The sequence below is a fragment of the Tenrec ecaudatus genome, chromosome 5, assembly GCF_050624435.1.
Source record: "Tenrec ecaudatus isolate mTenEca1 chromosome 5, mTenEca1.hap1, whole genome shotgun sequence".
In the NCBI taxonomy this organism is placed as follows: Eukaryota; Metazoa; Chordata; class Mammalia; order Afrosoricida; family Tenrecidae; genus Tenrec; species Tenrec ecaudatus.
Window position 1 is genome coordinate 136,276,672 of NC_134534.1, and position 11,564 is coordinate 136,288,235.

The 11,564-nt window shown below is 43.8% G+C and overlaps 1 protein-coding gene across 2 annotated transcripts in view; it reads right to left on the bottom strand.

Annotated features, from left to right (window-relative positions):
- The window catches only part of SLC25A26 (solute carrier family 25 member 26), a 167,899-nt gene extending 156,773 nt beyond the window's left edge, over nucleotides 1–11,126 (bottom strand). Inside the window, exons 1-2 of one of the 2 annotated variants that reach the window (XM_075549913.1) lie at nucleotides 10,997–11,126; nucleotides 816–972 (exon numbers count right to left, since the gene is read on the bottom strand). In XM_075549913.1, coding sequence (XP_075406028.1) covers nucleotides 816–972; nucleotides 10,997–11,029 — 190 coding nt within the window. In that variant the 5' untranslated portion in view covers nucleotides 11,030–11,126. The remainder of the gene's footprint in view (nucleotides 1–815; nucleotides 973–10,996) is intronic. The other variant, XM_075549915.1, reaches the window with a different exon arrangement.
- Between the last annotated feature and the right edge of the window lie 438 nt (nucleotides 11,127–11,564).

Genomic DNA, 11,564 nt, shown 5'->3' on the forward strand with positions numbered 1-11,564 from the left:
TTCCCAAAAAATATCAGCAAGCAATTAAATTATGTGTCAGAAAAAAAGTGTGCCAACCAAGAAGTGGATTAAATGAAATGGATGATACTGGTTATAAAGTAAGAAGGCCAATCAAGTAAAGAGACTTCAGAGTGAACACAAAACCAAAGCGAGACGGTGGCAAAGGAGTGTCCAGGAGGGGTGTCGATGGATATTACCTCATCTCAAAGCAATTGACTGGAGAGATTTAATGGTGCGGAGGTTCACCTGCTCCACAGTCATCTCCAAGCCAGCAGCAATCAAATTCCGCTTCACGGTGGCATCACTTGGGGAGTAATAAAAAGCCCAGCTACACAAGCAAAGCCCGGACAATTAAACTTCTGGGGCGAGTCCCAGGCATCAGTATTCTTTACCACTCCCCAGGAGACTCCGGTGTGTGAGCAAGGATGAGCACGGTTGAGTATCACTGCTCAAAGGAATCATCATCCATGCAACCAGAGGGGGCTTCAAAAAGGTCATAGAAAATGGGATGAAAAGGTAATGGGATTGTTCTACGAATTTTTTGAGGACCCCTGATAATACAATTTATCACTCTCAGGGTTCTAACTAGGGTTTTTAACACTAACCATTCTAAAAAAACTTGCTCATCTTTTTACTGTTACAAATGCACTGGAACAGTGTCTACAGCACTGGCTAATTCAAAAGTAATGGGGAAATGGAGAGAAAACAAATTTAGAAGACATGAGGATTTCTACATGGAGAAACAGCACACCATTCTGAAAATAAGCTGCATTATCTTTGGCTTATGGCAGTGAGCATATCACTTTTTTTTTTACCATTAGGGAAGGATCCAATAGCAGCAGAAGGAACGCCAGCATATATTCCACGGAAACCACCAGCCTTCTTAAACCCCTGCGGGCTCTGCAGTCTCGTCTTAATGGTATCCAGAGGGAACAAGATCAAGTCAACAGAGGCACCAGCTACCCCACCAGCCTGAAAAGAAAGAGCACACACAAGATAGGGAGGAAAAGGTTACAAGAAAACAATCTCTGCACTTCGGGGCAGCGATAGGAATAAGGCGGTCCTTACAGGACATTTCAGACCACTTTGGTATAGTCAAAGGTCCTTCCATCAAAATCTGGAGATTGTCTTGGGGGGGGGGGATTTATAAATAGTCACAACATTCATAACAGTTAAAAAGGGAAATAATTCCAGAAAGGCAAATAACTCAGTCTCCTTCCCACTCTTAGTAGCCATTTGCTACTAAGCCATTTGCTAATCCCCAGGAACTCAGGGAACCCAACATTCACTGGCTTATGGTCTTCCTACAGTGTTTCAGCAAATATAGGCATATATCAGCATATGTTCCCATACAACAATAATTCCTCTGAACGGTCTTTCTATAACAGCCTAAAGTGTTATAGTTGTCTTTTTAATTTATGAGACTTGCATTTTGAAACAGCCAATGATTCTTGTAAGTCTATAAGTGTAGTTTTAAAACTGCACATCTAAGGATTCATATAATAGCCTCTCTGTTTGTGTATATCTGAATTTTTTGAAGATTTTTAAACTGAGTATAGAAAAGAAAATGTTAAGAATATTAAAACCTGCCCCAATCTAGTCATCACCTGAAGGATTACAATGTTGCTTTGGGAAAGTGGCACTTTTTAAAAATGTTTTTAAAGTTGGCATATCATGATTATAGTGAGACTGATACAAATTATTTTAAAATAAGTCACATTGTAGACAAACCAGGAAGAAATACAAAAAAATATATAAACATCCTTGCTCGGAGTGTCAGGTGGTTTCAAACTGCACACCTTGCAGTTCGTGGCCCAACGCCTCACCACTTGCCACTTAGGCTCCTTTTCTAAACAGACAGACGGTGTTGAAGAAAGGTCAATCCACAAAATAAAAAGGCATCATTTAAAGTTGTGCAAAGTCGATATATAGTAAGCAAAGATGGGAACAAAGGAGATTCTCGTTGAGAGGTGCACAGGCGTTCAACTTATGATGGTATTTTGTTCTGATTTTTCTCTAAATTTTCACTATGGCTTCATTTTATTATCAGATCTTTATAAATCCAATCTTTGTCTTCTGGGATTGGCATGAGAATAACATACCAGTAAATTACATTCTCTGTAACATTATTTATAGTACCAACTACTAAGCATAAAGATGTACCAAAAAATGAGTGTCTTAAGTGCAGTTTGTCCTAACTCGTCAAAATATGTGTTAAATTGAGAACTACGACATACATTTTAAACTAAATGGCTAACCTGTTCCATCTTTTAAGTTTTGATCATATGATTTACTATTACTCAAAGGCCACATTTAAACTGATCAATTGTTGCCATCGTTTGAGTTTATAAAACACTCACATGGTTTACAAAGTACCTAGCAACCGCTCTCTGCTCTGCTTGTCACTCACGGGAAAACCGCTGCAAGAGTAAAATGGGAAAATGAAACTACTCTGATGAGAAATACATTTTGAAATTAACTCACGTACATTATTAAAAATTAGTTCCGTGACCTTTATCATTAAAGTTCTATGCAATCTGATCAGCCTGAAAGACAAATGAACCTCAAAGACCATGGCGGTTCACTCTGCGGTCACCAAATGCTCAGGAAGATGGCCAGGGCGAACCACAAGTGGCAGGAAAAGAACGAGCTAATGAAAATATATGGGATTTCTTTCTGTAGGTTAAGGTGGTCTATGCCATAGAAACACACACACACACACACACACCTTTTCCAAGATATTACAAAATTCAACATGTGAAAAAAATGTATTGCCTGTCTCGTCTTCATGTTCTCTCAGAGAATAGAAAGAATAAATTCCTGGTGAGACTAGGTGTTAAGAGGATGCTTTAAGAGCATGCTGCACTTTATTCTAATTTTCTCTTTAATCTTAGAAGAGGGTTCAGAGAGGTGCTTGCTATCGACCGCTAAATTATAATCAATAAGTTAATTACTCTTTTAATCTATTTGCTACTTTGCATGCATTGATCCACCACCCCATCATCAGAATTCTTATCTTCTGAGACTAAAATGACAGAGCCGATCTAATTATCCAGTAAACATGAATCAATAGTTATTATCTGTGGATTCATACTTCTATAACTTGAATATCATTTAAATTCATGAGACTAAAAAAGAGAGCACAGAACCTGCAGAGGGCTGAGGACCTGTGCATTTAGTCACAGTTACAGACTGAACTGGATCCCCCAAAAGTGTGTATTGTAAATCTTAACCCCGTCCCTGTAGTTAGAAGCCCTGTGGTATATGGGCTAGGCACTGAACTGATAATTGCAAGGTCCCTGGTTTGAACCTCCTAGCAGCTCCTCTGGAGAAAGATGAGGCTTTCTACTCCTGTAAAGATTTAAAGTCACAGAAACCGAAACAGGCAATTCTACTCTGTCTTATACAGCTACTACAGTACTATGACTTGGGGTTGACTTGACTGCAGTGGGTTTGCAGATATATGTATGTAAGTATACATGGTGGGTGTGTTTGCATGTGGTTTAAATCCTATTCGGGAATAAGTTTTCTTTAAGAGGTCATATTAGGATATAATGCTTTAAGTCAATAACCTTAGAGATATAAAAAGAACAGATTAGACAGAGACATAAGAAAAGATGAGGGAAGATAAGATATTATACCAAAAGTAGATCTCCAAAGAATTAAGGAACAAGGACCTTTCCCCAAAGCCAACAAACAGCAAGAACTACCCCAGGCCTCGCTAGAGGCCACAATCTGAGTTTTGACTTCCAGCCAGAATCCAGGATGGCCAGTCCCAGTCTTACATATTTGGGGCATGCTATAAGGGGGCGAGCCCCTTGACAAGGACATCATCCTTGGTAACGTGGAGGAGCGGCAAACTCGAGGAAGCTGCTCAAGGACATGGACTGACGGAGTGGCTGCAACACTGGTCTCCAGAATACTAACTGTGAGTAAGGTGCAGGACCAGGCAGCGTTTTGTTTGGATGTCCTGACACAGGGTCGTTATGAGTCAGAACCAACTCAGTAACACCTAACAACAACCAGAGTTGGCACTAGAAGGGAAGCTACTAGGCAGAGGGTAAAAACAGATTAACTTGGCTGAAGTAGAAGGCTGGCCAAAAACAATGCAAACAAGGGAGTACCCGAGGAGGAGTGCGAGAGTTGAAGGCAACAGAGATAAATATTGTTACAGGCAAAATCATGCAATAGGCTGAACTACAAGCAGATCCATGGATGGAGAAACAGGCTGAAGGGTAATGTGAGGACAGTACACCCACAAATATACACATGTATACATACATACATTCCTTCACACATAAATGCATATGCTTGACCAGCTATACATGGCATATACAGGAGATAAAGGGTAGATCCTGCACATGGGTATGTATTTACTTTTGCTACAAATATATATACGAATGTAGTGAATATACAGGGGGTGAAGTGCCCATCTGTGGTAGTTACATAATTTCACGTCAACTTCATAAAGAAGTGTAAGGGTGTATTCTAGCCTGTAAATCAGGTCACAGCCCGATGATGACTCCTTGTGGGCATGGCCTTCTCATGAGGATTCTGGGAACTTCCCTTCATCTTCCAGTGGACAAGCCATATGGAGCCAAGCTGAGATCTGTGCCAAGACCCACACTCAGAGCGCCTGGAGGAGCCACATGGAGATCTGCAACAGTGCTGAGATGTTTCCACTGCCACTAGATCCACAGGACTTTCACCCACCAACCTGTGAGCTTCCTGCATTCGGCATAATTGAATGTGCTACATACATGATTCTGAAGAGGAATTTATGGACTCGTATTGGACATATGGGCTAATATTGGACTTACAGACTTGATCGGGACCAGGCTGGAATGTTTTTGCAATATACAATTGGTCTTTGATATAAAACTCTCTCTTATAAATGAGTGTCCCTGGATTTGTTTCTCTAGTCAGCCCAGTCTAACATACTATTATTTATTTCCTGTACAAGCAAGAGAGTTGTGTTACTTCCTTGTCTTCTAAGGATAAACCTACATGACATTTCCCAAAAAATGGGTAACTGAAAGAGGGATGCATGCATGGAGAGCCAAGTACACACAAAATGGAAGCAAGTTCAGTAAATTCCTGGCGCTGACAGTGAAATTCATCACACCAAAGGGAGCTAGGGAAAAATAGAGGTGACTGTGGGAATACGGCCAACGCTCCTGTTCAAGCCACTGCCTGAGTAAAGCCCTGGAAGTGAACATAGAGGTATGATGAAAAGATGCAGGTTCTTAGCAAATGTCGTGTCAGCAGTAAGCTACGTACAAGAGGAACTCAGAGATATGCATGACAATAAATGTGCTGCAAGTTGATCCACACTTAGAAAGTACTAGGTCAATTTCCCAAAGCATTAGAAAGATGCTTAATCCTATTGTCAGTTTGCTAAGGCAGAGGCAGTAGGTGCAGGCACACCTTGCTCTCCTGTGCTTTGCTTTCCTGGACTTCCCGAAGCTGAAGTGTGTGCCACCCTACACTGAGCACGTCTGTGGGCACCGTCTTTCAAACAGTACGAGCTCCTTCCATGTTGCCGCGTCGCACGATGGCTACTTTTATAATGCGTCAAGCTTTTGCATAATGCAATTGCACACTTTCTGAACTACAGTAGAGTACAAACATAACTTCTATCTGTGTTAGGCAGGAGGCTTAGGTAAAAGGCACTGTTGCCCAAAGCAGCCCACCAACCAGCAAGGAAGAGCAAACCCATGAGGAAAAGGGGATTTCCTATGAGGTCGGCATGTCACATGCTAGAAGGCTATGGGGAAAACATGCACAGTAAGAACAGGGTACTTCACATGCACATTTCCATACACCCAGTAAAAGCCCACCAGGCACTCAGAGACAATCACGATAGGGCTACGTATGGTCACACGCACATGAAAAAGCCTGCGAGTTAGAAGCTGGAGGAGATGAGCCTGGAGGAGAAAGAAGGTGTGCATGATCGAGGACAGAAGACCACGCAACCTGTCTACCTTCCCTCCAGAGACAGCCATTTTTACGAGAACACACTAGTAAAGGCTTTCCTTTCATTGACTAACATGCTTCTGACATGTGCTTTTGCATACTGCAAAGCAATGACCACTGAGAAGTGTCTTAAAACCTAACATAGTTGGTGCTGTGGATCAGATCCCTTTAAGTTAAGCCTATCAGGCTCAAGACAAAGTATTTCTGTCCTTAAATCCAGCTGCCTATTTCTGCATCAACTCCTGTTCACTTTTCCTCTTCTCAGAACTCATTCTCTCCACTATGGTCAAAGCAGCCTACCCATCCAGGCCCACACTCATAATGGTTGGCAGCCACTCAACCACTACATCCAACGGCACATCGCATGCACCGGCCTTTCTGCTCCCCCATACGATTCCTTCTTCCACCTTTCACTATCTGAACCTCCTTGAGCCCTGTCTGATATGCCATCCCAAAAAAAAAAAAAAGCCGCCTGTGTAACTACCGTGGCCCTGTGCCTTGGCTCCTGGGTCCCTCTTGTGCCTTCCTTTTCTTGCCTGCATTCATTTCAGGTGTCTTTGCCACTTTCTTAACTGTCACTGGCTCGTGTCATTGAACCACTATCTATTAGATTCTCTCTGCGTGTCTGCTCAACCCTCCATTCTCTTGGCCTTACTAAAATTCTTTAAGAAACAAGGCATATAGTCCTCTACTGCCTCATTACAAAAGTGGGCCCTTTGCCCTACTGACAGTCGCCCACCAGTTCATCCAGGTGTTGGTGGGAGTTAAACTTATTGGTAATATAACCCAGCCCCTGACCCTTGTCTTTTTTTGCCAAGTGTTAGCCTAGAAGTATTTAGAAAGTCAGGTCTTCAGACAATTGCTGCCCTTGTCCTCTCAATGCACATTCAAGAGGCTTCTTAAACATTGCCTGCATTTTGTTCCTCATTACACAAGGAATAGTCCCATACCCAGGCTGTTTACATCCTTGGTCCAATGTTACTGGGTTAACAAGAATCTAACCCTATTCCCCCAATTTGAGACCAGTTGGATTTAGTTGGAAGACAAGTCTGCAGTTCTTCAATAGCCAACTGCTCCATGCTGCCCAAAAAAAATCCAGAATTGGTATACCGCCACCCGAGTGACATTCGAGCTTACAACAGGAAAACTAGACTCGCTGGCCAATGTAACACTGCAAAACCCAAGAGTTCTAGACTTATCGACAGCCTCTGAAAGAGAAGTGCGCCATGTTGTTTTCTGTCAACAAGTCCAAGCAATTTCAAGACAATATCAACAAGAACCTAGAGTCAGCAACAAACCTTAAGTCCCTGATGGACTCTCTTTCTGGCTGCTGTCACCACTATTACTCCCATTCCCCTAGCCTTTCGCCCATCCTCACGTAAACTGTGTGTCCCCTTTGCTTCCTCCAGAACCAAAGCTATCAAAGTGCAAATTATAGTAAGTCAAAGAGCTCATCCTCGAGAATGCCGATATCTGTTTTGGGTCCATACTCCAAGGGGGGGGGAATGTTAGGCAGGAGGTTTAGGGAAAAGAGGATGTCCCCCAAAGCAGCCTACCAATCAGCAAGAAAAACCAAACGCACGAGGAAAGGGGATTTCTAAGAGATCAGGCATGTGCTAGAAAGCTACAGGGAGAAACATGCACAGCTCAGAATGGGTACATAACATGCACACTTTAAGCACAAACACTAAAAGCCCACCAACCACTCACACATGCACAGCAGGAACTAGGTACATCACATTCACATCAAGAACTCTGCCAGCACACAACCACAAGCTCCACATGGAGGTGAGAAGAGACTAGTCAGAGAGAAAGGGTATATACGGAGGGCAGGCAACCAAGTAGCCTCACTACCTTCCCTCCAGTGAAGGCCATTCTTGACTGAGAACATATTATCAAAAGCTTTACATTCACTCATTTTCATGCTTCTGTCACTTGAATTCTTTCCATGCCCACAAGAATTGAGTGTCTCAATGTCAAGTAGTATGTGCACGAGGAAACCAAAAAGAATGGTGTGACATGCCATACTGTCAAAGTCACCCTATCGCAGTGGTCTGCAGCCAAACCTGCAATATGTCCAAGGGACGACTAAGCTGTTCAAATCACTTGAGAAGATTTTTACAAAGAAGTATGTTGAGAGCTCTAATGTTTTTAATAAATATTAGTTTTTACTTTTTTCATATCCCAATAAATTTATAACCCACCGTAAGTTTTAAATTTTGACAAACATTTTTAAGGTCATGGAATTATTTCTCCCATCATTAAGATAATTACACGGTTTCAACATGCAGACTCATTTTCAGTCTCAAATTACCATAGGACTGCTTATAATGTAAACTGCATAGCACCCATAATTGCCAGGTACTTTTTTTTAACACTTCATTGTCTCCTCCATAGAGGAGGTTTTTTTTTGTTTGTTTTATTATTTATAATTTTATTAGGGGCTCATATAACTCATCACAATCCATACATACATCAATTGTGTAAAGCACATCTGAACATTCACTGCCTTCATCATTCTCAAAACATTTGCTCTCCATTTAAGCCCCTGGCATCAGCTCATCATTTTTACCCCTCACACCCCGCTCCCCCTCCCTCATGAACCCTTGATAATTTATAAATTATTATTTTGTCATATCTTTCCCTGTTCGACGTCTCCCTTCACCCACTTTTCTGTTGTCAGTCCTGGTAATCGGTTCCCCCTTTCCACCCCACCTTCCCTCCACCCTCCTGGCATCGCCACTCTCACCACTGGTCCTGAAGGGATCATCTGCCCTGGAGTCCCTGAGTTTCCAGTTCCTATCTGTACCAGTGTACATTCTCTGGCCTAGCCAGATTTGTAAGGTGGAATTGGGATCACGATAGTGGTGGGGTGAGGAAGCATTTAGGAACACCAAGTACTGTAAATTAGGACTGATTAAAACTCAACTGCATCAGGGCTGCTGCTGGCTTCACCTGTCCAAGTAGCAAGTTGGAAGAATAGGTCAACTACCAAACCAAAAGCCACATCACTGTCACTGAGTCAATTTGAACAGCATAGTGACCTTGGAGTGCAGGGTAGAATTGTCCCCTATGGGTTTCCAGGACTAATACTTCACAAGAATAGAAAACCCCCTCTTTTTCCCTCGGAGTAGCATGTGGTTTTGAACTGCTGGCCTTGAGGTCACCAGCCCAGTGAGTAACCACTACACCCTCAGAGCTCCCGGGCCAACTACTGAGTCAAAGAAATAATTACTAACGAACAAAGGCAAGTCAGGCAACAAGAAAGAGATATTACGGGTGTGCTATTTTTTAATCTAAATTATTTTTTGCACTTAAAAAATCTAAAACATAATCCTACCATTAAAAAATGTGTCGCTGCCGATTTTGGGTGCTGTTGGTTCAGTTCCAATCATAAAGACAAAGTGAAACTGCCGTCTCCACAAATGTTCTGTTAGAACTCATTGTTGCAGCCACTTGGTCAATACACCTCACTGATGGCCTGCCTTCTTTCTGACTTTCTACTTAACCAATCACAATGTCACTCCTGATAACATGTCCAAAGGATGATACATGAGAAGAAGTGTTTTGTCTGTACTTCTTTCAAGACAGAGTTTGTTCTTCTGTAGGATTTGACACAGTATGAGTAATTGAGGACATAGACTCCTGGGTTACGCCACCTGGACTGGTATCTGCATGCCAACACTTAACATACTCACCTGCGTGATTTTGGACCTTAAGAAATTTCTTGGTACCTCGGTTCTCTCATTTGGAAAACAAGGATAAGACTTCAATTGTTTGACAAAATCAAATGGAATAATCCATATGAAATTCTTACCCCACTTCCTAACAGAGATGCTATTTATCAAAAATGATTACTGTCTCATTAGCTAGACAGAGAAACTCCCTGGAAGGGGTGACATATCTCATATATCTCTAAGACCTTCTTAGTATGAATCTCAAGATAAGATCCCGCCACAAGTCTGGAGGTGCAGCCCCTTCCACATATTCCCCTTCCAGCCTAACAGCCACTTTCCTAATGTCTACAACCTGTACCATTTGGACAGGTCTGTCCACTCACTCACTCACTCACCCACTCACTCTCACTCACACTCACTCACTTACTCACTCATTCACTGCCAGCACAAGGATGCGGACTCACAGCGACCCTAGAGAACAGAGTAGCATGGCCCCGGTGAGTTTCCGAGACTGTAACTCTTCACCGGAGTAGAAAGCCTCGTAGTTCTCCCACAGGTTTATCTTACTGACCATATTATCTGCAACACCTGAAATGCCAAGCGTCTTCCTCTAAGATGTGATTTCTGTAAGTAGTTAAAAAAAAAAGTTCTACTTTCCTCCAACGCCTCCACAATGAAAGCTTTGGCTGTAAGTCTGTCTTACTCAACGCTGCACCTAGTATCCCCTCCTAGACTTGCCAGGATAACAACATATTTGTTAGAAGATATTTTTGATACTCTTGTTGACGGGGTGGTGGGGGGTGGGGGGGTGGGGTGTGTGTGTGTGTGTGTGTGTGTGAAGTTTTCTAGAGAAATATCAGTCCTATTTCAATGACTCCACAGTACAAGCAACGTGTCTGTCATCATCCTTATCTCCCCCAAAGCCTAGATATACGCGGCTAAATTATGTACTGAATGGATAATGTCCTTGTAGGAGGCTGAAAGGAGAAATCATAAACTGACCGTCGTAGTTCTGCCCAAGTATCTGTGAGCAATTTGAATAAGGATATTTTGTCTGAATTCTGGTGAAGTTCTCCAGAGTATGGTTGGGTTTTTCGTTTCTTTTTTTTTCCTTCTTTTACGTACACATTGCAAAAGAGAATGAACCAAACCCTTTGCCCAGCTCTCTCTTGCGTCCGGTAAAGGAGAGACGCGGCCTTGATCTGAGACCCGGCGGCGGTCTGGAAGCCACGTCCTCTCCCAGACCAGGTGGCCGGGGACCCCAGGGTCGGCCGTGCACAGCCGCCCCCAGCAGCCCCACGCCTGCGTCCTGCAGCGCGAGCGCCCATCTGTCCCGTACTCACCAGCAGCGAGGCTGCGAACCCCGGCCGGTCCATGGGCCCGCACCCCCTCCACGCTATCGTTTGAAACTGAGCGGAGTTAGGTTCCGGAACCGCACACCGGGCGCCGCCATCTTGGGGGAGGAGCCTAGGAGGAAGGCGCTGCCGCGGCCGCGTGACGTTAAATCACAACAACGGCACGTGCGGGAGCGCGGCGGAGAGGTGGGCGTGGCCTGGAGGTGGGGCCAGGCCGGCTCCCCTTCTGCCGTGTTGTGATTGGACGAGATAGAAAGGGGCGTGTCCCGGGGCGGGGCGACTTCTGAGCCCCTCCGGAGCTCCGAGCGCAGCAGGGCCGGCCCTGCTTGAGTAGTGGGTGTGGCTTGGATCCACGTGCGGCTGCTGCCCACCCTTCTAGCCGCCCTAGAGGGTGGAACCGACTCATGGCAGTGTTTTTCAGAGCCGCGCAGGAAGGACTGCAATAAACTCTTGGAACCATTCTGACTCATAACTCCAACTTAGAACTGCCCCTGTGGGTCTCCATTTCCAAGCAGGGAGTTGCTCACAGCAAAGCCAGCAGCTGGGATGCATCCAT